At 43.1% G+C, this 26,663-nt stretch overlaps 1 protein-coding gene across 1 annotated transcript in view; it reads left to right on the top strand.

The window, feature by feature from the left end:
* Positions 1 to 23,632, top strand: part of ALDH16A1 (aldehyde dehydrogenase 16 family member A1) — a 161,628-nt gene extending 137,996 nt beyond the window's left edge. Inside the window, exon 17 of the mRNA XM_068241163.1 lies at positions 23,292 to 23,632. Within this exon, the coding sequence (XP_068097264.1) occupies positions 23,292 to 23,465 (174 nt within the window). The 3' untranslated portion in view covers positions 23,466 to 23,632. The remainder of the gene's footprint in view (positions 1 to 23,291) is intronic.
* The last annotated feature ends 3,031 nt before the right edge of the window (positions 23,633 to 26,663 follow it).

The raw sequence follows: 26,663 nt of genomic DNA, 5'->3' as shown, positions 1-26,663 counted from the left end.
CAGGGGTTGTGGGACCAGCAGATGTCCCACAGGTCATCAAATTACATAGAGCTCAACGCGGTTCTGCTGGGATTACAGGCCTTTCTTCCGATAATCTCCAACTCGGAGGTTCTGGTATTCTCGGACAATTTTGTCTCGGTTTGCTATGTCAGGAAGCAAGGGGGCACGAGGATGCCGGACCTTCAGGATCTGAAATCTCAAATCATGACATGGTCAGAGGCGAATCTGGAGTCCATATCAGCAGTCCACATTCGGGGGGTCCACAACAGACGGGCGGATTCCCTCAGCAGACACCTAGTGGAGGAGTCGGAATGGAAACTCAATCCGGATACATTCCGGGAGATCACAGAGTGTTGGGGAGTTCCGGCACTCGACCTGTTTGCAAACCCAGAAAACGCAAAGGTGGAAGATTTCTGTACCCTGGATCCTTCTGCTTCAACAAGCAGAATAGACGGCCTGTCGATTCCTTGGCCGGAGGGTCTGCTTTACGCATTTCCTCCGTTCAAGTTGATACCGAGAGTCCTCAGGAAGATTCAGGCAGAAAAGGCGGAAGTGATACTGGTTGCTCCTTGGTGGCCAAAGAGAGCCTGGTTCCCTCTCCTTCAGTCCTTAGTATTCCGTGGTCCTTGGCACCTTCAATACAGACCAGACATACTGTTGCAAAACGGTCAGGTCCATCCAAATCCCAAATTCTTGAACCTGACTGCATGGATCCTGAGGAGCAGATGTTGAGAAATCAAGGGTTTTCCAAGGACGTGGTTAAAACATTATTAGCCTGTAGGAAGCCAGCTACTAGGAAGAAATACAATAAAGTTTGGTACACTTTCTCGGCTTGGAAACAGAAGAATGTTGCCAGGTCAGACAATATCTCTTCAATTTTGGAATTTTTGCAAGAGGGAGTTCAGTTAGGATTGACTGTTAGTACCCTTAGAGCTCAGGTGTCAGCTCTGTCCATTTTTCTTTCCAGGCGGTTATCCGCTGATGTTTACGTTAAGAATTTTTTGAGGTCGGTGGAACGTTCACAACCGATTCCTCAGAAACTGGTTCCTCCGTGGGATTTGTCATTGGTGTTGGATTTCTTAACCTCTGACAAATTTGAACCATTAGACTCAGTTCCGTTAAAGTTTCTTACACTGAAGGTGGCTTTCTTAGTAGCCATTACCTCGGCTCGCAGAGTAGGGGATATCCAAGCCTTATCGATAAAAGACCCGTACATGGAAGTTCATGCTGATAAAATTGTCTTTAGACTAGATCCCTCTTATTTGCCTAAGGTATCTACATCCTTTCATATGACCCAGGATATTGTACTTCCTTCCTTCTTGGCTACTCCGCAGAACAATAAGGAAAGGAGGTTGAGCACTCTTGATGTCAGGAGAGCGGTTTTGATTTATTTAGATAGAACCAGGGAGTGGAGGACTTCCACTAATCTTTTAGTTGCATTTGGGGAGTCAAAAAAGGGATCTCAGGTGTCTAAGATGACAGTATCCAGATGGATTAGATGGCTGATATCCCTTGCTTACTCAGAAGCTCAGTTGCAGGTGCCTGACCACATTACAGCACACTCTACCAGATCTGTATCAACATCGTGGGCGGAAAGGTCAGGAGCCTCCCTGGATCAGATATGCCGAGCCGCGACCTGGTCCAGCCACTCGACATTCATCAAACACAATACAGAGTGGAACTACTTTCCAGTCAGGACCAGGCCTTTGGCCGCAAGGTTCTTCAAGCTGTTATCCCACCCTAAGGTAAATTTCTCGCTAGATCTCAGGAGGGCCGTCCTGGAGGACGTAGGGAGGAAGTGCCGGCTGCTTACCTGGTAGCAGTGTTCCGGCGAGTCCTCCAGGACGGCCGCCTAAGTTCCCAGCCCTATTATATTATTATTAGCATGATAGTGGTTGGTGGAGTCTTGTCTCTTCATTAAACTAGAGGAGATTGTGGAGAGGTGGGATTTATACTAATTGTTATTTTAATTCTTGTCAGGTGTTTCCGATTTGGGAGGGGAGACTTACACAATCTCAGGAGGGCCGTCCTGGAGGACTCGCCGGAACACTGCTACCAGGTAAGCAGCCGGCACTTTTATTTGGAAATAAAGGTGCATTTTTTTCAGTTTTGCGACCATCCCTAATTACAAGCCCATAGTTTATAAAGTAATAGTGTTATACCCTCTTGACGTAATTATTAAAAAGTTCAGTCCCTAAGGTAGCTATTTATGTATTTTTTTTTTAATTGTAATTTTTTTTTTTTAATCACAAAAAAAAAAATTGGGGAGTGTGGGAGGTAATGAGTTAATTTTTTGTGTATAACTAATGTATTTCTATATGAAAAATGCTTTAGGGTGTAGTTTTACTATTTGGCCACAAGATGGTCACAGTAATTTTTTGTTTATGCGTCCTGCAAGCGTGCGGAAGCAGCTGATCATTGCGGGGGCTTGGATTAACGAACGGGAACGGTTTTCCCGTTCATTGATCTCAGGGCGAGCGGGCGGCATGCGCGGGGAAGCACGGACGAGCAAGCGGGAGCAAGGACAGCGGCGGGAGCGGTGTCAGGTGCGGATTTCTCCGTCCCTTGGTGTTAACAGGGTGGAAAAAGGGACGGAGAAATCCGCACCGCTGGGGGTAAAGTGGTTAAACATTATACCAGATTATACCTTTATTCCAGCTGTCTTTTAAACATTATACCAAATGTATGGTCTTATTAGTTGAAAATCTGTGTAGGGAGTTAAATAGTGAATTTACTTTAAGTTACAGATTGCCCAGCAAGCTCATGGTGAGCCAGAACTCCTAGGAGTGTGTGAGGGGCTGAAATAGACCAAAAAGCCTCCTTACTAAGATGCTGTGCAAAACAGAAGTATGCCTTTTTCAGTTTGTGTGGGATTGTCAGCCACACAATCAAATTCCATTTACCCATTGGTCTGTGTTTATTATGCAGTCTTCAGCCTTACCCTGCATTGCAAGCACTCCAATCTATTCAGAAATCTGCTACCGTAATACATCTTGTCTTAGTCAGTCTATTTGTTCCATTGCCAACGAGAAGGAGGCTTGTCATCACCCCTCCCACATTCCTGCTCCTCACTGGCTAAGGGCAGTTCAGTGAGCTTCTGAAATCTGATCTATGCTATACGCACATGTGTTGAAAGTAAGTCGAAAAATTTAGGACTGACTGAAAGTATAAAAGTGGGGGGCGGGGGGGGGGGGGTCGCCTTATATTTATACATTTTTCCATTTATAGCCGGGAAAGGGGGGTGGCACCTCTGTTTCCCCTTCCCTGCAACTAAGTATGTCAGCGTGAATCCCCCTCAGTACCAAGCAAGGTTGGGCCACCGTTTTACATCTCCCCCCTCTGTCTAACCTAATGCATAGTACCCACAGGAGTGTGTTAAAAAAAAAAAAACTTTCTCTCCCTCCCTCCACAATACAAACAGGGGCCGCTTCTCTATCTCCCCCCTCTGTGCAACCTAATGCAGAGTGAGCGCAGCATGGAAGCCGTCACTTACAGGTCCACCGCGAAGCGCAGCATCCAGCCTTCTCCCTCCAGCTCTGTGTGTATTGGCATAGCTTCGGCTCACAATGTCATGTTGTCACATGAGATCTCATATACACCTTGTTTAACGGACAATTATCTGCAGATCAGATCCATCAGGTTGGATCTTTAGATCGGCAGATAATTGTCTGATCTGCATGGTCCGTTAAACAAGGTGTGTATGAGATCTGCAGATCTGCAGATATCATAGACTTTGAATGCATTTTGCAGGAACGGATCTTTTGCAGGAACTGATCTTTTGCAGAAACTGATCTGTTGCATGTGTACAGCATCTTTGTGTGCAGCATCTTGCAAAGATTTTTATCTGATGGGGAGTTCAGCTCCATAGAATAGACTGTGTAGAGTATGGCTCTCATACTACATGGAAGGGGGTAAAATTGGTCTGTGATCTTTCATTTTCCAAAGACTTTTATCTGACGTGTGTACCCACCTTTAGAGGGAACAATGGCTAAAATACCTTATGCAGTGCAGGTGTTAACTGGTCTCCAAGTGCAGCCATTAACTTTGCAGGATAGACTTATACTTGAGTAATTAAAAAAAAATCCTGCTTAACCTATTTTAGTTCCTGGACGTAGAAACTATGTCCAGGAACCATGCGTGCTCCCGCGGCCGATCGCGCACGTGCACGCGCGCTCCCGGCCCGCGGTTCGTTAGCCAGGCAATCAGTGAATCGTGCCATGGTGCCCGATCACTGATTCCTCTCCCCCGCTGAAAAAGCGACAGCTTCTCTCGGAAGCTGCGCCTTTTCTGGCTGTTACCTCCCCCATGCGTCTCTCTAAGCGTATGTTACGCTTAGAGTGACGTCATGTAAACAAACTCATGGCCGCCATCTTGTGGCCAAAAAGTAATACTACAACTAAAAGTAAAAAAATAAATAAAAATCAACACACATTTATATTATAAACCTATTGTTTACATCCCACCCTCCCAAAACTACCCAAATAAAATGTTTAATATAAAAAAACAAACCATTACAATAAAAAAAAAACATGTAAATATTTACCTAAGGGTCTAAACTTTTTAAATATCAATGTAAAGAGGAAATATTTCTATATTTATTTTTTTTATTTTTAACTTGTAAATAGTGATAGATGCAAAACGGAAAAAATGCACCTTTATTTCCAAATAAAATATTGTCGGCATACATTGTGATAGGGACATAATTTTAATGGTGTAATAACCGGGACATATGGGCAAATACAATATGTGAGTTTTAATTATGGTGGCATGTATTATTTTAAGACTATAATGGCTGATAACTGAGAAATAATGATTTTTTTTTTCCGTTTTTTTCTTATTCTGCCTGTTAAAATGCATTTGCAGTAAAGTGGCTCTTAGCAAAATGTACCCCCCCCCCCCAAAGAAAGCCTAATTGGTGGCGGAAAAAACAAGATATAGATCAGTTCATTGTGATAAGTAGTAATAAAGTTATAGGCTAATGAATGGGAGGTGAACATTTCTCAAGTGAAAACGACGGAACGCGAATGGGTTAAAGAGAGTATGAAGCCAATTTCAATACTTGTTTTTACCTGCTATTTGCCATAAGCAATTTGACCAGTGCTAAAACGCTGCATTCCGATTTGCGATTCCGATTTTCCCTGAATGCAATCAGCAGAAAAACACAGAAAACCGCAGCATGCAGTGACAATTAACAATCGGAAATCAGAATCGCATTTAAAAAAAGATTAAAAATTGGAATCGCATGCAGTGTGCTGGGAGCCTAAGAAGGGTTTGTTTTGAGGGTTAAGTGAGTTTTGGCAGATTAGTTGTATCTGGCCTGGTGATAATCGGTTTATCCTTATAGATACATCAACATAATTTCTGTATATTATTATTCATATTTTTTTAATTTTGGATTTATGTAGTGCCAGCATTTTCCATGGCGTCAATTTGTAGTTGGTTCCTGCAAAAGGAATTGATGTACACTACAATATTTCTATTAATAAGATTGGGGGAGGCAAAAGGTGCCTTGTGTGGGACCCCAAAATGACCTGAATTGGCCCTGCCTGCTCATATGACCTTCTGTATGCAAAAACATGAAGGTTCTGCATGTGTATAATTAAAAGCGTTTAAAGTAGCAGGATCAGCCATACGATGCCAGGGAAAAAAACACATATATAAGTAGTTAACTACTTGTTCTACTTACATAACACTTGTATTGTACTGTCCACATTTTTATTCCAATGAATTTTAAATAATAAAGAGAATTCTGTTCCTGGTATTTTCCATTTTGGTTCACTCTGCCTGAAGCCAATCCTGATGTAATTTACTCCCTTACTTTTTTTCCTGCTAGAATCTGCTCTAGCTAGCTTGCTTTGTAAACATGAGTACAGCAAGATCAGATTTCAGCCTCCTGTCACACTGAACTGCCCTCAGTCAATCATTGAGGAGCAGGTTTATGGGAGGGGTGATGACAAGCAATGAACCAAACAGAGCCAGGCTGACAGATGAAATGTATTACAGCAGGTACATTTCTGATTAGACTGGAGTACCTGCAATGCAGGGTAATGCTAGGCATACACCTAGCCAATTATGCATACACCTAGCCACTGGCTCGATGCCGAATCATCACCGCTCGTCCGCGCGGATCGATCCCCGCTCGTCCCTGCCGGCACTGCTTATCACCCGCTCGATTTCCCGCTATTGTCAGCCAGCGGGGATCGAGCGGGGAATCTATCCGGCAGGTCATCGGACCTGTCGGATATTATCAATCGAGCCATCAGCGGCTCGATTGATAAGGGCTGAAAATGCTGTGTATGCCCGGCATAAGGTTTGTGATTAAATGCAATCAATCTCCAATTCCAGTTCCCTTTGCCGCAGTTTACTGTTCAGCCTCAGACCCTGAGGGAATCCTGAAGGCAGTCAGCACTGCAGGCAGAGTAACCTTTTGGATTGGTTGGTGAGTCCACAAACAGTCCAATTTTGATTGTATGTACAATCTATACAATCTGTGATCTCATGTAGAGACCATGTCGCTGCCACCAATCTGCAATTAAGCGTGCAAATACGCCAAGTCTAACTAGCTAAATCCTGTAGGAAAGAGGGTTAATTCGTCAACCTTTCCAGAGATGGCAAAAATAACAATATTCTCAAAACGGTTATGGTATTGTTCTCTCCGGAAACGTGAACCTTTTACAGAGATTTCAGAACAAGCACTAAGACAAACGATTTTTCAATTGTTTATTTTAAAAAAAAAAAGAATGCATAACTAAATATAGCAATTGAAACAAATCGATACAGTAAAAATAAGTATTAAAAGTAAAAATAACTGAATATAATGTCATGAGCAGCCTATCAAGTTACCATATGTCCTTTGGAGTTGTAAGTCCAAAAGAAAGAGAAATAAAGTCCACTTATAGAAAGTTGTGTGGATAAGAAGTCCATGGATAAAACAGTCAATCCAAGATGGTGTATGGATGGCTGGAGTCTCTCCCTTTCACAGCCTGTGTCCAGCCATTTAACCCTTTCTCTGCTGTAGGGTGGGGATGGCAACAAGAGATGGTTCCCCCCACATTAGCAATCTGACCTCAGGCTGCAGTCCGGCCCCTTTTGTCTTAGGGACTGAGTTTGGTATTTTCTCCAATTATGCCATAACTCGGTGGATATCTGACATATGATATAAAAAACAGCATTTCACACTCTGTCATCATGCTTTTAACCAATCAATATCAAACTCGCTTGGGGTGATACCTTCTCTTTCTAGGGAATCGATATCTCAGGCTATGAGGCAGCTATTCGATCAATTAACGTTTTAGAAGGTGTACTGTGCTTGTCGCATTACGCACTGTGAATTGTGAACGACTGGGCCCCAGCGGTTCCACAATATCCATCGAATTATGGATTCATGTTGAATTTTATAACAAAGTTTAATTAAGGGTCACTCCCTTCTAGAGCACAGGCCTGTGGAATGTCTCTTTGACTTTTATAGTTGTATGACTGGTGATGTTCTAGCTTTCTAGTCCATGTATCCTTTTTGAAGTAGGAGCCAGGAATGTAAAGTGACTCTGCCATCCTGGTTTATTGACCACTCCCTAGGGCAGAATAAACCTCACACCATTTCCTCTAGTGTGTGGCTGGCTTGGACATGCAGGATATTTTCTTATTTTTCAAGTGAGGCTGGGAGCATAAAGGTAGCCATACACTGGTCGATTTGCCATTAGATCGACCAGCTGACAGATCCCTATCTGATCGAATCTGATCACAGAGGGATCGTATGGCTGCCTTTACTGCAAACAGATTGTGAATCGATTTCAGCCTGAAACCGATCACAATCTGTTGGGCTGCTCCTGCCGCCTGTGCCCCCTCCCCTATACATTACCTGACGCTGGCTCCCGGGCGTCTTCTCCGCGCTGCACCGCACCGCTCTGTTCTTGCTCCATCCCGGCGCTTCCTGTGTCACTCCGTGACCAGGAAGTTCAAATAGAGCGCCCTCTATTTGAACTTCCTGGTCACTGCAGTGACACAGAAAGCGCCGGGATGGAGCCGGAACAGAGCGGTGCAGCGCTGAGAAGACGCCCGGGAGCCAGCGTCAGGTAATGTATACCTGATCGGATCGGCCGCCGCTAGCGACGCGCTCCCTACCCGCGGGCGATCGAGGGTAATTTCCCGCACGGCGCGATCGACGGACCGATCCGATTTCGGGAGGAAATCGGGTCGGCGGGTGCGTTTAGCGCGAACGATTGGCAGCAGATTCGATCCCAGGATCGAATCTGCTGTCGAAACGGCCGCGAATCGGGCCAGTGTATGGCCACCTTAAAGAGGCACTCTACATCACACCTTCATGCGCATTTTCATGTGATTGTGCAAATGGCACTCTCAAAAACGTGACAAGGTTCCAGGCTGTACAATGAACACAGAGCAGCAGTTAAACGGAATTTGATTTTGTGGCTAACAAACCCCCTTTAAAGTGACACTGAAGTGGAAAAAAAACTTATGATGTAGTGATTTGTATGTGTAGTACTGATAATTCATAGAACATTAGTAGCAAAGAAAATAGTCTATTTTAATTTTTAGAGATATAGCTTTTTTTTGTTAATAACGTTGCATAATTCTGTCATATTTGCAATTACAGACCACACTCTGTATTTTAAACTATAACACAAGCAGAGCTAATGACCTTTTCAACTTCCCTGCAGTTTCTTTGATGTATAAGCGCTCCAGAAAACGGCGACCCAAGTTCGGTCAGAGAGCTCAGAGAGGCTCTTTTGCCTAGATAACAATTCTTAACTCTTCCTGTACTGGAAACAATATGAGACTCATATCTTTGCTACTAATGTTATATTTCTTAGCTGTACTACACATACAAATCATTATATAAAAAGTTTATTTTAACTTCAGATTCCCTTTAACGGCCCATTCACACTGGGGCTATATTGCTGGCGATAGCTAGTGCTTAGAAAAGTGATAGGGTAATTAAAAGTATATGTAAGTGATCTTACTGCGGCGATTTGCGGAAAACAAAAACTGTGCTTGCAATGCTTTTTTTACGATTTTAGAGCGATCTCAATTGAAATCGTCATCACTCAAAAATCTCTAACTTGTCCTGTAAACAAATATGCAAAAGTGCAAAAAAAAAAATCTCCGTTGCAAAACACTAGCGATTTTGTTTGCGGTTTGCGATCCCCAGTGTGAATGGGGGCCCTTACAGATGATGTTGTTTATTACCAAACGTTACACAGCAGTCATTATTACGTTGCAGCTGCTGTAAGATAAAACTATGCAAAGAATGCTGGTTGGTTTCTTTACACATCTAGTTCTCTTATAGGAAATCATTTGGTTTTCAAGAAATGCTGTGCATACCAGAAGTACTCAGTGTTCAGTTAATTAAATGTGTGAATGGGGCTGCCTGTCAGGTCTGCCACAGTATACGGTTTACAGCCTGCTTGTTTTGCTTCATTGTGACAGATCAATAGGGGGACTTTTAAGCTGTGCATTTTCAAATAGGGAAAACCCAGCAGCTAACATGACTCATACACTGGTGTGCGGGAAAGCTAATCCATCTGGCCCCTCATTCTGCCTTGGAACTGCATTGAAAGGATGTCCATTTATTAAAGTGAACCGAGCACCTTTTTAGCACTCAGGACATTCCTATAGCACATGAAAAATGCATGCCAACAATCTGTTTCATTATTAAAATAAACTTTCATTTTACCTTGTATTTTACAATCAAAGTAGGTTTATTAGCCTGTTTCAGCAGGCCTGCCCTGCAGTCCCCAGCCACAGAGATTTCAGGAAGCTAATTGTTTTATTGAGCTAATTACCCAGAAGTAAACAATACCTTTTCATCAACAAAGGGGGTGGGTAATTAGGACTGTTTCTTCAAAGACATTGTGTGTGTCAAACCGTCCTAATTACCCACCCCGTTTGTTGATGAAAAGGTATTGTTTACTTCTGGGTAATTAGCTCAATAAGACAATTAGCTTCCTGAAATCCCTGTGGCCGGGGACAGCCAGGCAGGCCTGCTGAAACAGGCTAATAAACCTACTTTGATTGTAAAATACAAGGTAAAATGAAAGTTTATTTTAATAATGAAACAGATTGTTGGCATGCATTTTTCATGTGCTATAGAAATGTCCTGAGTGCTAAAAAGGTGCTCGGTTCACTTTAAAGGACTACTGTAGGGGGGTCAGGGGGAAAATGAGTTGAATTTACCTGTGGCTTCTAATGGTCCCCCCGCAGACATCCTGTGCCCGCGCAGCCACTCACCGATGCTCCGGGCTCCACCTCTGGTTCACTTCTGGAATTTCAGACTTTAACCACTTCACCACTGAGGGGTTTTACCCCTTGAACACCAGAGCAATTTTCACCTTTCAGCGCTCCTTCCATTCATTCGTCTATAACTTTATTATTACTTATCGCAATGAAATGAACTATATCTTGTTTCTTTCGCCACCAATTAGGCTTTCTTTAGGTGGGACATTATGCCAAGAATTATTTTATTCTAAATGTGTTTTAATGGGAAAATAGGAAAAAATGTGTGAAAAAATTATTATTTTTCAGTTTTCGGCCATTATAGTTTTTAAATAATGCATGCTACTGTAATTAAAACCCATGAAATGCATTTGCCCATTTGTCCCGGTTATAAAACCGTTTAAATTATGTCCCTATCACAATTTTTGGCGCCAATATTTTATTTGGAAATAAAGGTGCATTTTTTTCAGTTTTGCATTCATCCCTAATTACAAGCCCGTAGTTTATAAAGTAACAGTGTTATACCCTCTTGACATAAATATTTAAAAAGTTCAGTCCCTAAGGTAACTATTTATGTTTTGTTTTTGTTTGTTTTTTTATTACAAAATAATAATAATTGGGGAGTGTGGGAGGTAATGAGTTAATTTATTGTGTAAAACTAATGTGTTTGTATATGTAAAATGCTTTAGGGTGTAGTTTTACTATTTGGCCACAGTGTGTTTGTTTACATGCGACCTGTAAGCGTCCGGAAGGACGCTTACAGGAAGCAGTACGAGGCTGGATAAATCACAATGCTCGCGCTGTTTCTAATAGAAGCAGCGGATCATTGCGGGGGCTTAGATCAACGAACGGGAATGGATTTTCCCATTCATTGATCTCCGAGCGGACGGCGGCGTGCACGAGCGCCGGGAGCGCGCGCATGAGTGGCGGCGGTAGTGTGGAAGGTACGGATTTCTCCATCCCTGGTTTTTTAGGGGGGGAAAAAGGGACGGAGAAATTCGTACCGCGGGGGGTAAAGTGGTTAAAGTCAGAAAATCACTGCGCCTGCGCAGCCGCGCCATCTCTCCCACTGACGTTACCAGGAGTGTATTGCACAGACCCAGTATGAAGACTTATAAATACTCTGTAACAACTTCCCCTTGGCTGCAATAGATTTGCCATGCTAGCTTAAAGTAAACCAGAGACTAATGCTTAAAAAAAATTAATACATACCTGGAGCTTCCTCCAGCCTGATTGCTCCCTCGGCACGGTCCTCCACCTCCTGGATCTTCAGCACTGGATCCCGGTAACTTGACCAGACAGGGCTTACTGCATGCGCGCTGCCCGGCCGAGCGTGCCCATCCCACCGCGCTCCCATTGCTGGGAGTTTTCTGCTTCAGTACTATTTTGCAGACACAGAGCTCTCCTGGACGTTGGAGCGAGCGTCACTTGCCCCGGCTGGCCAAAGTTACCGGGACCCCGTACCAAAGATCCAGGAGGCGGAGGACCGCGCAGAGGGAGCGATCAGGCCGAAGGGTGCTGGAGGAAGCCCCAGGCATGTATGAATTAAAAAAAAATAAATAACCCGAGGCGGTGTAGTAGGGGGGCAGATGGGACGCAGAGGCATGTTCCCTGCCTCATGACATGCCGCTGTGCCTCCCCCACGCCACTCTCTGCCCCCCACCGTAGCGCTATAGCCCCCCGAATTTAGCAACAATAATTGTCGCTATTCCGGAGGGTAATGGGAGGAGAAGGACTCCCTGTTTAAAATGACCACTGGGGGCGTTCTTGCAGGTTTTCGCCAGCTGCCATTGGGCAGCCGTCTCTCCCTGGCCGCGCCACTTGCCGATCACCCACCTCCCTGCAAGCTGAAAAGCGAAAGTGATCCCTAGCAGGCCAATAACGGAGCGGTGGGGATGGTGGCTTACCTGATCTGCCTAACCCCCGCCCACCCCACCTCCCTTCAACCACCACCCCCACTGCCAAGTTCAAAGTGGACGTGTCTAGCAGCAGCTAGGGGTGGCAGTGAAAAGTGTTCTGAGGGGTCACAGCCTTGTTTTAGCTTGACTAAGGCTGCTTCCCCTCTCGATCTGGTCAAACCCGCAGTCGGGAACCGTATACGCAGGCGTGCCGCGGGCTGGTTCCTGACACCCAGGTCTCTGGTACACTTCAACCACTTCAGCCTGTATCGACGAGAGGAATTTTCACATTTCAGCGCTTCTCCCTTTCATTCCCCATTAACTTTATCACTACTTATCACAACAAAATTATCTATACCTTCTTTTTTTCCACCACAAATTAGGCTTTCTTTGGGGGTTCATTATGCTGAGTTTTATTTTACCAAATGCATTTTAATGGGAATCATAAAAAAAGGGAAAAAAATCATAATTTCTCAGTTTTCGGCCATTATAGTTTTAAAGTAAAACATGAAACTGTGAATAAAAGCCACATATTTTATTTGCCCAATTGTCCCGGTTATTGAAACGTTCAAATTATATCCCTAGTACAATGTATGGTGACAATATTTTATTTGGAAATAATGGTACATTTTTTCAGTTTTACATCCATCACTTATTGCAAGCACATCATTTAATCATATACCCCCTTGACATACATACAGTGGCTTGCAAAAGTATTCGACCCCCTTAAAGTTTTCCACATTTTGTCACATTACTGCCACAAACATGAATCAATTTGAATTTCACATGAAAGACCAATACAAAGTGCTGTACATGTGAGAAGTGGAATGAAAATCATACATGATTCCAAACATTTTTTTACAAATAACTGCAAAGTGGTGTGTGCGTAATTATTCAGCCCCTTTTGGTCTGAGTGCAGTCAGTTGCCCATAGACATTGCCTGATGAGTGCTAATGACTAAATAGAGTGCACCTGTGTGTAATCTAATGTCAGTACAAATACAGCTGCTCTGTGATGGCCTCAGAGGTTGTCTAAGAGAATATTGGGAGCATCAACACCATGAAGTCCAAAGAACACCCTAGACAAGTCAGGGATAAAGTTATTGAGAAATTTAAAGCAGGCTTAGGCTACAAAACGATTTCCAAAGCCTTGAACATCCCACGGAGCACTGTTCAAGCGATCATTCAGAAATGGAAGGAGTATGGCACAACTGTAAACCTACCAAGACAAGGCCGTCCATCTAAACTCACAGGCCAAACAAGGAGAGCGCTGATCAGAAATGCAGTCAAAAGGGCCCATGGTGACTCTGGACGAGCTGCAGAGATTGACAGCTCAGGTGGGGGAATCTGTCCATAGGACAACTATTAGTCGTGCACTGCACAAAGTTTGCCTTTATGGAAGAGTGGCAAGAAGAAAGCCATTGTTAACAGAAAAGCATAAGAAGTCCCGTTTGCAGTTTTCCACAAGCCATGTGGGGGACACAGCAAACATGTGGAAGAAGGTGCTCTAGTCAGATGAGACCAAAATGGAACTTTTTGGCCAAAATGCAAAACGCTATGTGTGGCGGAAAACTAACCCTGCACATCACTCTGAACACACCATCCCCACTGTCAAATATGGTGGTGGCAGCATCATGCTCTGGGTGTGCTTCTTTTCAGCAGGGACAGGGAAGCTGGTCAGAGTTGATGGGAAGATGGATTGAGCCAAATACAGGGCAATCTTGGAAGAAAACCTCTTGTAGTCTGTAAAAGACTTGAGACTGGGGCGGAGGTTCACCTTCCAGCAGGACAAAAACCCTAAACATAAAGCCAAGCAAACAATGGAATGGTTTAAAACAAAACATATCCATGTGTTAGAATGGCCCAGTCAAAGTCCAGATCTAAATCCAATTGAGAATCTGTGGCAAGATCTGAAAACTGCTGTTCACAAACGCTGTCCATCTAATCTGACTGAGCTGGAGCTGTTTTGCAAAGAAGAATGGGCAAGGATTTCAGTCTCTAGATGTGCAAAGCTGGTAGAGACCTACCCTAAAAGACTGGCAGCTGTAATTGCAGCAAAAGGTGGTTCTACAAAGTATTGACTCGGGGCTGAATAATTACGCACACACCACTTTGCAGTTATTTATTTGTAAAAAATGTTTGGAATCCTGTATGATTTTCGTTCCACTTCTCACATGTACACCACTTTGTATTGGTCTATCACGTGGAATTCCAATATAATTGATTCATGTTTGTGGCAGTAATGTGACAAAATGTGGAAAACTTCAAGGGGGGCGAATACTTTTGCAAGCCACTGTATATAAAAAAAGTTAGTCCCTAATGTCTGTAGGTGTAATTTTACTATTTGGCCACAAGATGTCCTCACGCATTATTTCCTATTGGGTACAAAATAAGTACGCAAATAGGAAGTAAGGTGTGGCTGTGTAACTTCGGAAGTGATGCAGGCATCTCATTGATGACAGCGATCACGGTGACCTACAGGGGAGATGAATGAATGGGAACAAAGTTCCCATTCATTAATCTTACGATCGGTGGTGGGAACAAGCTGGAGGGAGCGTGGCGAAACTATCTGAGAATGATTACTGTTTTTGAACAGAAATAGTGATCATTCTCGCCGGACAAGCATGGATTGCCACCAATCCCCCTTGTCTCTGTGATCATCATGATAATGGGATTCCACCTACACGATAGCACGCAGCACCCCCAAACTGCACGGACGCAAGTCTCTCGTCTCTGCGGCTACAGCACCAGCCGTGGTCGTGAGGCTCACGTCTGTGTGGCTGAAATAGTTAAGCACTAAAAGGACTCTTAAATCAAACCGTAAACATTGCTAGTAAGATTTTACTTTCGCTTTGCCTATGAAGCCTAAGGCTCATTTCTCCAGGCTGCGCAGGAGTTTGCCTTATACTGTCATTTACTGCATTCACAAACCGTGAAATCTTATGTGGACAACTGATGTATCCATCTGGCCAAGAGAGAGTTTACAATAAGTTAGCTTGACTTTGGTACTGTGTGTGAGCGTTCATTTAACAAAGACGCCTTGTAATTTCTGCATTGGGATATGGGTAACATCTGGTAATGATACCCATATTCTCCTATTGACTTCCCTGACCTAAACCTCAAATAAACCTCCCCTACCTACCCCAAATATTACACCCTATGCCTAACATAGGTTGAAGACTGACACTAAGCTTTCCCTTCTCCACGCCTTAAACTAACCCCACAGAGAGGCCAGGAGGGAAAGCGAATGTTTAGGTAAAAAGCTACCACCACCTTTCATGCTGGGTGCACAAATGGCAGAAACGCTTGCGGAGCAGGAAAAGCTGCGTTTTATGCAGTAATGTTAGTCTATGGCATGCAGAAGTACCAGCGTTGCACCTGCGATTTACAGTAAGCATTCTGCAGACGCTGGTAGTGTTGCATAATATGCAGGCTGGCTGCCAAAACGCACATAATGAAAGTCTATGGTAACGCATATGCATTGCGTTTTTTAATACGTTTTTCATTAAAAAGTCAAGATCTGTGATGAGTTTACGCTTCCTGTTGTCTTCCTAGTGATTTGCATAAGCTAAAAAAAACGCATATGCGTTTTCCATTAGCGAAAAAAAAAGTAAACTAAAAACGAGGTAGAAATGCAATAGCAAATCGCAAACGCACCATCCGAAAACGCTACTTTTTCACGCTATGTCATATGTGAACCCAGCCTCAATTATAAGGGGAAAGGTACCTTCTTACTATTGTTAGCCTGCGGAAAGAAAAGAGTTAACACAGCCTAATCTTATTAACACAATACTGTCCTCTGGGAAGCATCTTGTCAGGATTGGAGATTTACATAACGCCCCATGGATAGAACTTACGTTTAGTTATGTCTGCACTTGGCTATAATTTTCATAGATAACAATACTTTATTACTGGATCACACATGTTCCCCATGCACAGTGACTGTCAGCTGTATCTGGTGCCTGGAGGAAACTTTGGAAAATATATATCACAATCTGTCTCTGTAACTCAGCCCGGGGTCACACTAACCCGTGGAATCCATTATTAAAAGAATTAAGGCATTCAGTAGCGAGCAAGTCCAGAAGAGGCAGATAAAGAATTGTGGTATGAAGGCATTTTGTACATAAGAGTAGACTGTGTGTCATATTCCGAGATTTGGGGAATAATTCTATTGAAGGAGTTAGGAAAGGAGAAGAAATGTTATTGCCATTGGCAAGGATATTGTCACAGTCTGTCTGGAATTGGGATAACATTGGCTTCTCTGTTGTGTTTTTTTTTGTTCTCCAGCTAAGATTGTCATTTTGGAGAGGATGATAATGTAATATAAAGAAGACATTAGCTTTCTGATTGCACAACACATAAATATGTTAAGTGTGGTCATGTTGAGAATGGAAGGCATGCCTGTGCTGCAGATACCTGTAGCATATATCCTAGGGATTATTATTGATTTATAAAGTGCCAACACATTCTGTGGCACTGTACAAAGTAAGAAACAACCATGAGATACAAAACAATACAGCCAATGGTGTACAACAACATGCAAATACAGAATTAGTAAAATTAAACAAAAGTAACATAATAAAATGGATAGCAAATTCCAAGACACAAAAGGGTGTGAGAGCCCTGCCCTTGCAGAGTAGTGTACAGTATTTATACCTAGAGGCAGTGTGTTTTAGGTTATCTACTGAGGAGTGTAACTTGGTCAGAAGTTAAAGGGCAAATGGCCCTTTTGAGGGAGCATTTAAAGATTTCAAAGGTTGGAGAGTGACAGATGTGTTGTGGCAGGGGATTCCAGAGGAGGGGTGAAGTACGTGAGAAATCTTGCATACATGAATGCGAGGAGGTGATTCTAGAGGAAGACAAAATAAGGCCTTTGCAGATCTGAGATTTTGGTTTGGTTGATATCTAGAAACTAATGAGATGTACGGTACTTTCATTTTGTTGTTCTGCTTAGAATGCTAAGCATCCTAAGCAGGTGACATCTAGTAGCCAAATTTAATATTACAGTAAGTAAAAAAATAAAATAAAAAAAAGAATAAAAAGCCATTAACCCTTTGTAGGAGACAAAGGGTTAATGGCTTTTTATTATTTTTCTTTTTTTTTACTCACTGTAATATTAACCCATTCGCGTTCCATCGTTTTCACTTGAGAAATGTTCACCTCCCATTCATTAGCCTATAACTTTATCACTACTTATCACAATGAACTGATCTATAGCTTGTTTTTTCCGCCACCAATTAGGCTTTCTTTGGGGGGTACATTTTGCTAAGAGCCACTTTACTGTAAATGCATTTTAACAGGAAGAATAAGAAAAAAACTGAAAAAAATCATTATTTCTCAGTTTTCAGCCATTATAGTTTTAAAATAATACATGCCTCCATAATTAAAACTCATGTACTGTATTTGCCCATATGTCCCGGTTATTACACCGTTAAAATTATGTCCCTATCACAATGTATGGCGACAATATTTTATTTGGAAATCAAGGTGCATTTTTTCCGTTTTGCATCTATCACTATTTACAAGTTTAAAATAAAAAAAAATAGAAATATTTCATCTTTACATCGATATTTAAAAAGTTTAGACCCTTAGGTAAATATTTACATTTTTTTTTTTATTGTAATGTTTTTTTTTTTTATATTAAACATTTTATTTGGGTATTTTTGGGAGGGTGGGATGTAAACTATAGTTTTATAATGTAATTGTGTGTTTTCAATTTTTTTTACTTTTAGTTGTAGTTTTACTTTTTGGCCACAAGATGGCGGCCATGAGTTTGTTTACATGACGTCACTCTAAGCGTAACACACGCTTAGAGTGACGCAGTGGGGAGGCAACGGCCAGAAAAAGCACAGCTTCCGAGAGAAGCTGTCGCTTTTTCAGCGGGGGAGAGGAATCAGTGATCGGACACCATAGCCCGATACATTGATTCCGTGGCTACCGAATCCGTGGCCGGGAGTGCGCGTGCACGTGCGCGATCGGCCGCGGGAGCGCGCATGGTTTCTGGACGTAGTTTCTACGTCCAGAAACCAAAATAGGTTAATTTTGGCTACTAGATGCCACCATAGTTACCAAAATAACTTGTAAAAAAAATTACAGGATTTAAAAGGGAATACATAAGTTGTTACGTTAGGAACTTAGCTTTTTGTATATGTATGCCATGAGGGCATATTATTGTTGTTGCTATTAAAGGCTTGTAATTATTGATTAGACTATAGTGAGAAAACCAAAATCACAAAATGGAAAAAATACACTTTTATTTCCAAATAAAATATTGTCACCATACATTGTACTGGGGCCACAAATTTAAACATGAAAACTGGCACGAATGGGCAAATAAAACGTGTGGGATTTCTCCACAGTAGCACGTTTTATTTCAAAACTATAATGGCCAAAAATAAATAATGATTTTTTTTTCCCCTTAATATTCTTGTTAAAATGCATTTAGAATAAAATAATCCTTAGCAAAATGTGCCAGCCAAAGAAAGCCTAATTGGTGGCAATAAAAACAAGATATTGATCATTTTGTTGTGATAGGTAGTATTAAAGTTATTGGCGAATAAAAAGGAGGTGTGCTGAAATGTGAAAATTGCTCTGGTCCATAAGGGGAAAAACCCCTTAGTGCTGAAGTGATTAGATGATTTTCTGTTTATTAAACCAGTGTTTTTCAACCGCTGTTCCGTGGCACACTAGTGTGCCGCGAGATGTTGCCTGGTGTGCCGTGCGGCAGGGGTCCCCATACACCGGGCCGCGGCAGGTCTGGCCTCTCGCTCCTCCCCTCCCCGCGGCGGCCGCTCCTGTTACCTTATCATGAGCGGGCGGCCGCTTGTCCGATTAGATTCCCCCGTAGCCGCTCTCCTCAGTGGCATCTCCTATTATAGCAGCCGCCGAGCACGCTGCTGTAATAGGAGATGCCACTGAGGAGAGCGGCTATGGGGGAATCTAATCGGACAAGCGGCCGCCCGCTCATGATAAGGTAACAGGAGCGGCGGCCGCGGAGGGGGGAGTGGCACTACCTACCCATACTAGGAAGCTATACTGGGCACTATCTACCTATACTGGGCACTATCTACCTATACTGGGCACTATCTACCTATACTGGGCACTATACTAGCTATACTGGGCACTATACTGGGGCACTACCTTCCTATACTGGGCACTATACTAGCTATACTGGGCACTATACTGGGGCACTACCTACCTTTACTGAGCACTATACTAGCTATACTGGGCACTACCTACCTATACTGGGCACTATGCTAGCTATACTGGGCACCTTACTGGGCACTATGCTAGCTATACTGGGCACTATTCTAGCTATCTGGGCACTATACTAGCTATACTGGGCACTACCTACCTATACTGGGCACTTTACTGGCTATACTGGGGCACTACCTACCCATACTGGGCACTATACTGGGGCACTACCTATCCATACTGGGGACTATACTAGCTATACTGGTCATTATACTAGCTATACTGGGGTAACTATACTAGCCATACTGGGGCAACTAAACTCCCTATACTGGGGCAACTATGCTAGCTATGCAGCCGCACCCCAGCCCCCCTCCCCCCCCATAACCCGCTGCGCACGACACTGTCCACGAGTCGCGCAAACACCCGCGCCCCCCGCCGTTCCCCGGAGAAAAATTTGGTCAGAAAGTAGTCCCCGGGCCGGAAAAGGTTGGGGACCACTGTATTAAACACATAAAAAATAAAAAGAGCAATAACAAATTTTCATTACAATACTATTATAAAAAAAAATAATAATTTTATGAATTACGTTATCTTCACTACAGTTACTATTTAAAACAGCCATTGTCCTCTTTTCCAGACTTCTAGCTGAAGTGTAATACACCCAATGTAATGTTTTTTTCTTTATAGTTCGTCTGTTTGCTGAAGCTATTACAGTTATTACAGTTCGTACAGTTTCTGTTTCATTTCCCAACCCTCATTTGTAACCTCTGAAAGTTATTGGTGCAACTTTAGCTTTGTTTTAGTGTTTTTACTCTTTATTACTTTTGTATTACTTTAGCTTTGTTTTAGTGTTTTTAGTGTTATTACTCTTTCTGCAGTAAAACTTTACTGTTTACGGCTAGTTTATTTGATCCCTTCACTGATAATAGTTTCTCTAGAGAAGTTTTGCCAGTTTCTACATACTTCTCACCTTTTTGTTGCTTTACAGCGTGCTTTAACAGAGCCTATATTAACCATTTCTCCAGGGTATCGAGGTATTCAATGTAGAAGTCATGTTTTAAACATGTGTTCCTGAAACAGTTGGTGAAGGTATTTAATTCCCTGCAAGGCCCACTTGTGTCCATCTGGAATATGGTGCAACTAGTTTAACCACTTCCTGCCCCATGATGTGAAAATAAGTCTCTGCACTCCCCTCCCTACAAAATTCTAGATAACACTTTTTATTTATATCTGAGCTGATAACAATGCTACACAGTTGTAAAGGAATGACCGCAAACCCCTCTCTTCCTCCCAGAGAATTCAATGGCAGGATTAATGTGTAAACAAGTGTAAAACAAACATTCTGAGGGCAGACAGATGTAACAAGAGAGTAAGGTATATGCAATGTGTTACTAATACATATTCAAACGAACTGTTTAAATAAACAGTAGAGATAGACAAATAAAATGTGTGGGTTTAATGTACAATAGATGCTATATACATTAGAGGTATAATGTATGAAAGTTAATAAATTGTGTATTTTTTCACTTTTTTTCCTTATTTTCCTTTTAGAATACATAGAAAATAAGGTCATAAATAAAAACAAATATCAGCCGCAAAAAGCCGAATTTGTCCTGAATAAAAACTATATAGATCATTTAGTTGTGATAATTATTTATAAAGTTATTGCCAAAGTAATCAGCTGAGCTGAACTGTGAAAATGACCAGGGTCGGGAAGTGGTTAAATATTGCATGGCTGTCCGAAGGCAACAGGCACAAGGCTGCATGTAACAATTGTAGAAAGGTACTGCGCACCTCCATACCCACCTTTCTTCCTAGTTCATTTTTATGGATACAGGTAGTCCCCGACTTACTGTACAAACACCCGACTTACCAATCACCCGCCGGTACAAATGGCCTGAAAAGTTGTTTTTTTTACTTGTTTCCACAATTCTTGCACAGTTGGTGGTACTTAAAGCAAACCTGAAGCGAAAAAAAACGTATGATACAATGGATTAGATATGTAGTATGGATAAGAAATAGAACCTTGGATCATCTGCTAATATAACTTTGTCTAACTAGCCTACTCCTCCCTGTTTGCGCAGTGCAATTAATTGTACTTTAAAGGATACCCTAAATTTTAAATTGTTGTAGCAGGCAGTCCTCTTTGCCACTGCTCCCCCCCCTTCCGTTCTTCATCCGCCCCCCCATTTATCTGGTAAATGTCACCCAAAGCTAATTCCGGGTCGACTTGAATCGGTGAGCAGTGCGCAGGGGCTGCCCGGCAACGCACATCCTAGATTGCGCGCCTGTGGCCAGAAGCGGTCTGCACATGCGCACTACGTAGTCTTGACATTGTACTTTCAAATGGTGAATCCAGTATATTCTCATTAAAGGTCGGGGGAGGGGGGCATATACAGAATATAAAGTCAATATTCATTGGTGCACCCCCAGTTTGGCATAATGGTCTCCCACATCATTTCTAACTTCTACTGTAATAAGTCCCTTTTTTAGAGGTTTGTTTTTTTACATTCGGTCAGAAACCACTGTGGAGTATTTAGAGTATAGGTGTGGAACTCCAGGCCTGGAGGGTCAGATCCATTTCAGTGTTTAGGATGGACTGAGAAAGAGAGGAATGTGTTCTACCTGATGGACCACACCTTTCCTGATTCAGACCCATCAATTCATTTGAGCTGTGTCAAAATTCTTTGAGGACCTCGGCCCTTGTAGGACCGATTTGACATCCTTGATTTAGAGTAAGGGGCAATAAATAAACTAGCAACCTATGATGTTTTAAGAGTCAACACTGGATCCTGTTAGGTGAGTTTCTTGTAAACAGACTATATTTACGTAGTTAAATGCCAGCGGCCTTTTATTTCTTGCACTCAGTCCTGCCATCTCTATGTCTTGTAGTAGGTTAGATTGGGGACCCAAAACTGTAGTACATCCTTCCAGGTCCCTTAAAATACCGAATCTACATTTTACCACCCCAATACTCTTCTGGCACACTTTCCCAACTTGGTGAGACTATATGCTGACCTGTAACCCCCTATAAAGCTCTAGAAGGGTGTCATTTTGGTTCATCCTGAGCTAACTAGTCAGTAAAATGTTTGTGGCTTTGAGAGAGTTGTCTTTTTAATTAACGGTGTAACAAGAGTAAAGGATAGAGTTAGAGATGTGGCGTTTCACTAGTTGCTAAGCCTGGTGGTCTAATCACAGTAACAGAGGTTCCCTTTCAATGCAACCAGTTCATAACTCACAGCCAGCGTGTGAAAGTGTGGCTAAATCTACAGTAGCTTCAGTATTTCATACAGCCACCACCTGATATTGTGACAGTGCATGCAGCAAAAGGAAAAGTTCCCTGTGGACCAAGTGGTGGAAGGAGACAATGGCAATCCAAAGCAGAAGGCACATGGTGTAGTTGGGCAGTAGGCAGCTAATCTTTACATGGGGTGGGGGGGGGGGGTTGTTTCACAGCCCTTGATGTCTGTGCACCTTGCAGCTTACTCCTGGTGATCGCAGCCAGGACTCCAGGTGTTTAGTATCAAGCTTTGCAGTAATTTAGAGATATCAGCAGGGTAATGTCCTCTGTATCCTGCAAATATGGTGGACCTCTCAGCTAGCTGCAGGGGTGGAGAGGCAGGATGATATAGTGCCAGAGCTCAGATCTCTTTATCTCTGTCTGCCACAGCCAGCTGCAGAATCCGAATGATACCTGTGCTTTTAGTGATGAATACAGATGTTGCAGCCAGCTATGGGAGAGAGAGAGAGAGATTAATTCATTCTGTTGCCTGATCAGGGTGTGGACCTCAGTCTGGTTCATAAGCACATCCCAAAATTAGCAACGTTTGTAGCGTTCATTTGGATTCTGAAGCTGGCTTAGTAACCAAATTCATTAACCCATTTAATTTTATTTACAGAAGCTTGAAATGAAAAGAATAAACAACAACGCATTTAATAACGAGTGTCATTTTGTTTTTACATTCAACAGGGCTCCAAGTTTGTGGAGTGGTCTTCTGCCGAGAACTGCAAACGGATCTGGGTCAGCTACGGCCACAGCAGAGACTGGGAAAACCCACAGCAAGGCGCTGGAGAGGAGTTCCTCTACCATGCCACCCAATGCAAAAACATCTGGATGCCAATGGGAGAAATATTTGCCAACTAATGCTGGTTGTTGCCTTTTACCTCGGTACATTCCTATGCAGTAGATTTCCTAGACTACTGGGATGCATTTCATGACACGGTTAATGGATACCTCAATCTATTTCAGATGTGTATATTAAGTATGATGTAATATGAAGGACAACATTTTAATAAACTAATAGACAAAAATTTCATCTGAAGTCATTTTTAACAATGTCGTATTAACCTCCTTAGTGGTATGATTATTTCTGGATTTTAGGGTTTAAAAGCAGTGCAATTTTTTCACATGCTTGTAGACTCTAAAAGCAGGAACAAAGCGTCAGGTGAACGCTTAGGAGGTTAAAATAATTTCCAGCTGGACAATACACAATTTAGTGTACACAACTAGAGATGTGGCGAATTGTTCGCCCGGTGAACATCTCTGGGGATTCACTACTTCCGGGTCACTCTGACCCGGAGTAGTACGCCTGCGCTGCTTGTCGGAGTGCGTCCGATATCGCGCTCCTGTTGCCGGGCACTCTCTGCGCATGAGCGTGACGTCGTTCATGACGTCACGCACATGCGCAGAAAGTGCCCGGCAACAGGAGCGCGATCTAGGACGCACTCCGCCGGGCAGCGCAGGCGTACTACTCCGGGTCAGAGCGACCTGGAAGTAGTAAAACCCCCAGGGATTCAGAGATGTTCGCCACATCTCTATACACAACCCCTTTAGATTCCCAGCTAAAAGTAATATTGACCATGATTCACAAAGTGTCCCACACGGCACAGATCAGTTTTACCAACATTTATGTAAGCAACAAAACTGGCATTGTGTAAATAACACAACTCCCGTTAGGTACGTAACGCGTGTATTGTTGGTATACCAACACCATGTCTTACCATGTCTCTGTGATGTACGTGAAGTTGCAGGATCCTCATCAAGGCTATCTCTGCACCTGCAGTCCATCTTTATAACTTGTAGAAATCAGTAGCTATATTAGAAATGCTACCAAAGTTCTCTGTATCTGCCGTTACGACTCTAAAGTGAAATTATCGGAAAGCTCCGAGAACATCGCAGATCTGGCTATCTGGAGTTTTCGGAGTCCTCTTCGCAAGCATCTCCATTCCAGTCACTCCATTTGTCTAATTATCACAAGAAATAAGGCAAGAGGGAGCCGAGTTAGAGACTTTAGGCGTGATAACCATTGCACCACGCTGGTGAAAAGCCAGTTTAGGCATGATAAGTTTAGACGTGTTAAGTTTAGGCTTACCAAACACACAGGAGAAACTCACTTCCCAAACAGTTCTCTGCTGCTTATATAGAGCCTGCAGGCTGCTTGTAAGCCAATCAAGAAGTGCACATACACATGACACCAAGGGCTTGATTCACAAAGCGGTGCTAACCTACTTAGCACGTCTAAAGTCTTTAGACGCGCTAACCAGGGTGCTAAGTAGGTTAGCACCGGATTTCTCAATCAGATCGCGCGTTAACTTTGCGCGCGCACAGTTTTACGCGCGCAAAGTTTAACGCGCGCTAAGTCCCATAGGCTTCAATGGGCACTTCGCGCGGAGCGCCCTGCGCTCTGTGCAGTACGCGCGTAAAGTTTTATGCGCATAAAGTTTTGCGCGCGTAAAGTTTTATGCGCGAAAAGCTTGTTTAGATGTGCTAAGGGGGTTTTCACAGGCGTGCTAACAGTTAGCACCGCTTTGTGAATCAAGCCCCTAGTCTGCAGTGATTGATTCAAACACAAGCTGAGCTACTCAGCTAGTCATAGGAGAGGGTTTCAGTTGCATATAGACAATGGCTATATGGCCAGCAGGGGGCACCAGCGTGCAGGATATACCCTCTCATCTGCCCCCCTCCTAACTAAACTGCATGGGAATCTACATTAAAATTTAAAAACAATAATGGTGCACAAGCCAGCCTGGGGCCCCAGGAACTCTCACTGCCCGGGGCCCCAGAACCAGCATGCAACACCATATGTGAGCGCAGCCAAGCCCTGGATCTGCCACACCCAGGAGCTTGTCCCCAACTGCTCTGAAACTTACCAAACACACAGGAGAAACTCACTTCCCAAACAGTTCTCTGCTGCTTATATAGAGCCTGCAGGCTGCTTGTAAGCCAATCAAGAAGTGCACATACACATGACACCTAGTCTGCAGTGATTGATTCAAACAGAAGCTGAGCTACTCAGCTAGTCATAGGAGAGGGTTTCAGTTGCATATAGACAATGGCTATATGGCCAGCAGGGGGCACCAGCGTGCAGGATATACCCTCTCATCTGCCCCCCTCCTAACTAAACTGCATGGGAATCTACATTAAAATTTAAAAACAATAATGGTGCACAAGCCAGCCTGGGGCCCCAGGAACTCTCACTGCCCGGGGCCCCAGAACCAGCATGCAACACCATATGTGAGCGCAGCCAAGCCCTGGATCTGCCACACCCAGGAGCTTGTCCCCAACTGCTCTGAAACTTACCAAACACACAGGAGAAACTCACTTCCCAAACAGTTCTCTGCTGCTTATATAGAGCCTGCAGGCTGCTTGTAAGCCAATCAAGAAGTGCACATACACATGACACCTAGTCTGCAGTGATTGATTCAAACAGAAGCTGAGCTACTCAGCTAGTCATAGGAGAGGGTTTCAGTTGCATATAAAGTTTAAGTTTAGGCGTGATAAGTTTAGATCTCGCTCAAAGTCCCGCACGCAAAGCAGCGCCATTAAACTCTATGCGAAGTGCACCAGACTTTGCTAGCGCAAAACTTTTGATCAGCTGTGCACTGCGGTGCTAACCCAGTTGGTGCTATAGTTATCACACCTAAACTTATCACGCCTAAACTTATCACGCCTAAACTTATCACGCCTAAACTTATCACACCTAAACTTATCATGCCTTAATCAGACACCTGCCTTTAGGCGTGATAAAGGGCTTTTCACCAGCGTGCAAACTGTTGGCACCGCTTTGTGAATCAGGCCCCATGCCTCTACAAAATTTTGGTTAACCTCTCCGGTGGCTCTGTCAACAAAACTTTAACTCGCTGGGAGCAGAGCATGAACTAAAAACTAGGCTGGACAATTCCATGTGGAAAAACCTCTTTCTCTGTTTTTGATTCCCTAAAACATTGCACTCCAAGTAATCCAATATAAAATTATCATGCAGTGGTACTCCACCCTAAAGTTAGATGATCATCATCTTCTTCCTGTTGGTGATGGGGCTTTGGTATCAAAGAAAAATAGGAA

This window comes from Hyperolius riggenbachi, chromosome 6, assembly GCF_040937935.1.
Source record: "Hyperolius riggenbachi isolate aHypRig1 chromosome 6, aHypRig1.pri, whole genome shotgun sequence".
Lineage (NCBI taxonomy): Eukaryota > Metazoa > Chordata > Amphibia > Anura > Hyperoliidae > Hyperolius > Hyperolius riggenbachi.
Note: the sequence above shows the minus strand (reverse complement) of the source record. Positions and strands in the feature narration are given on the sequence as shown.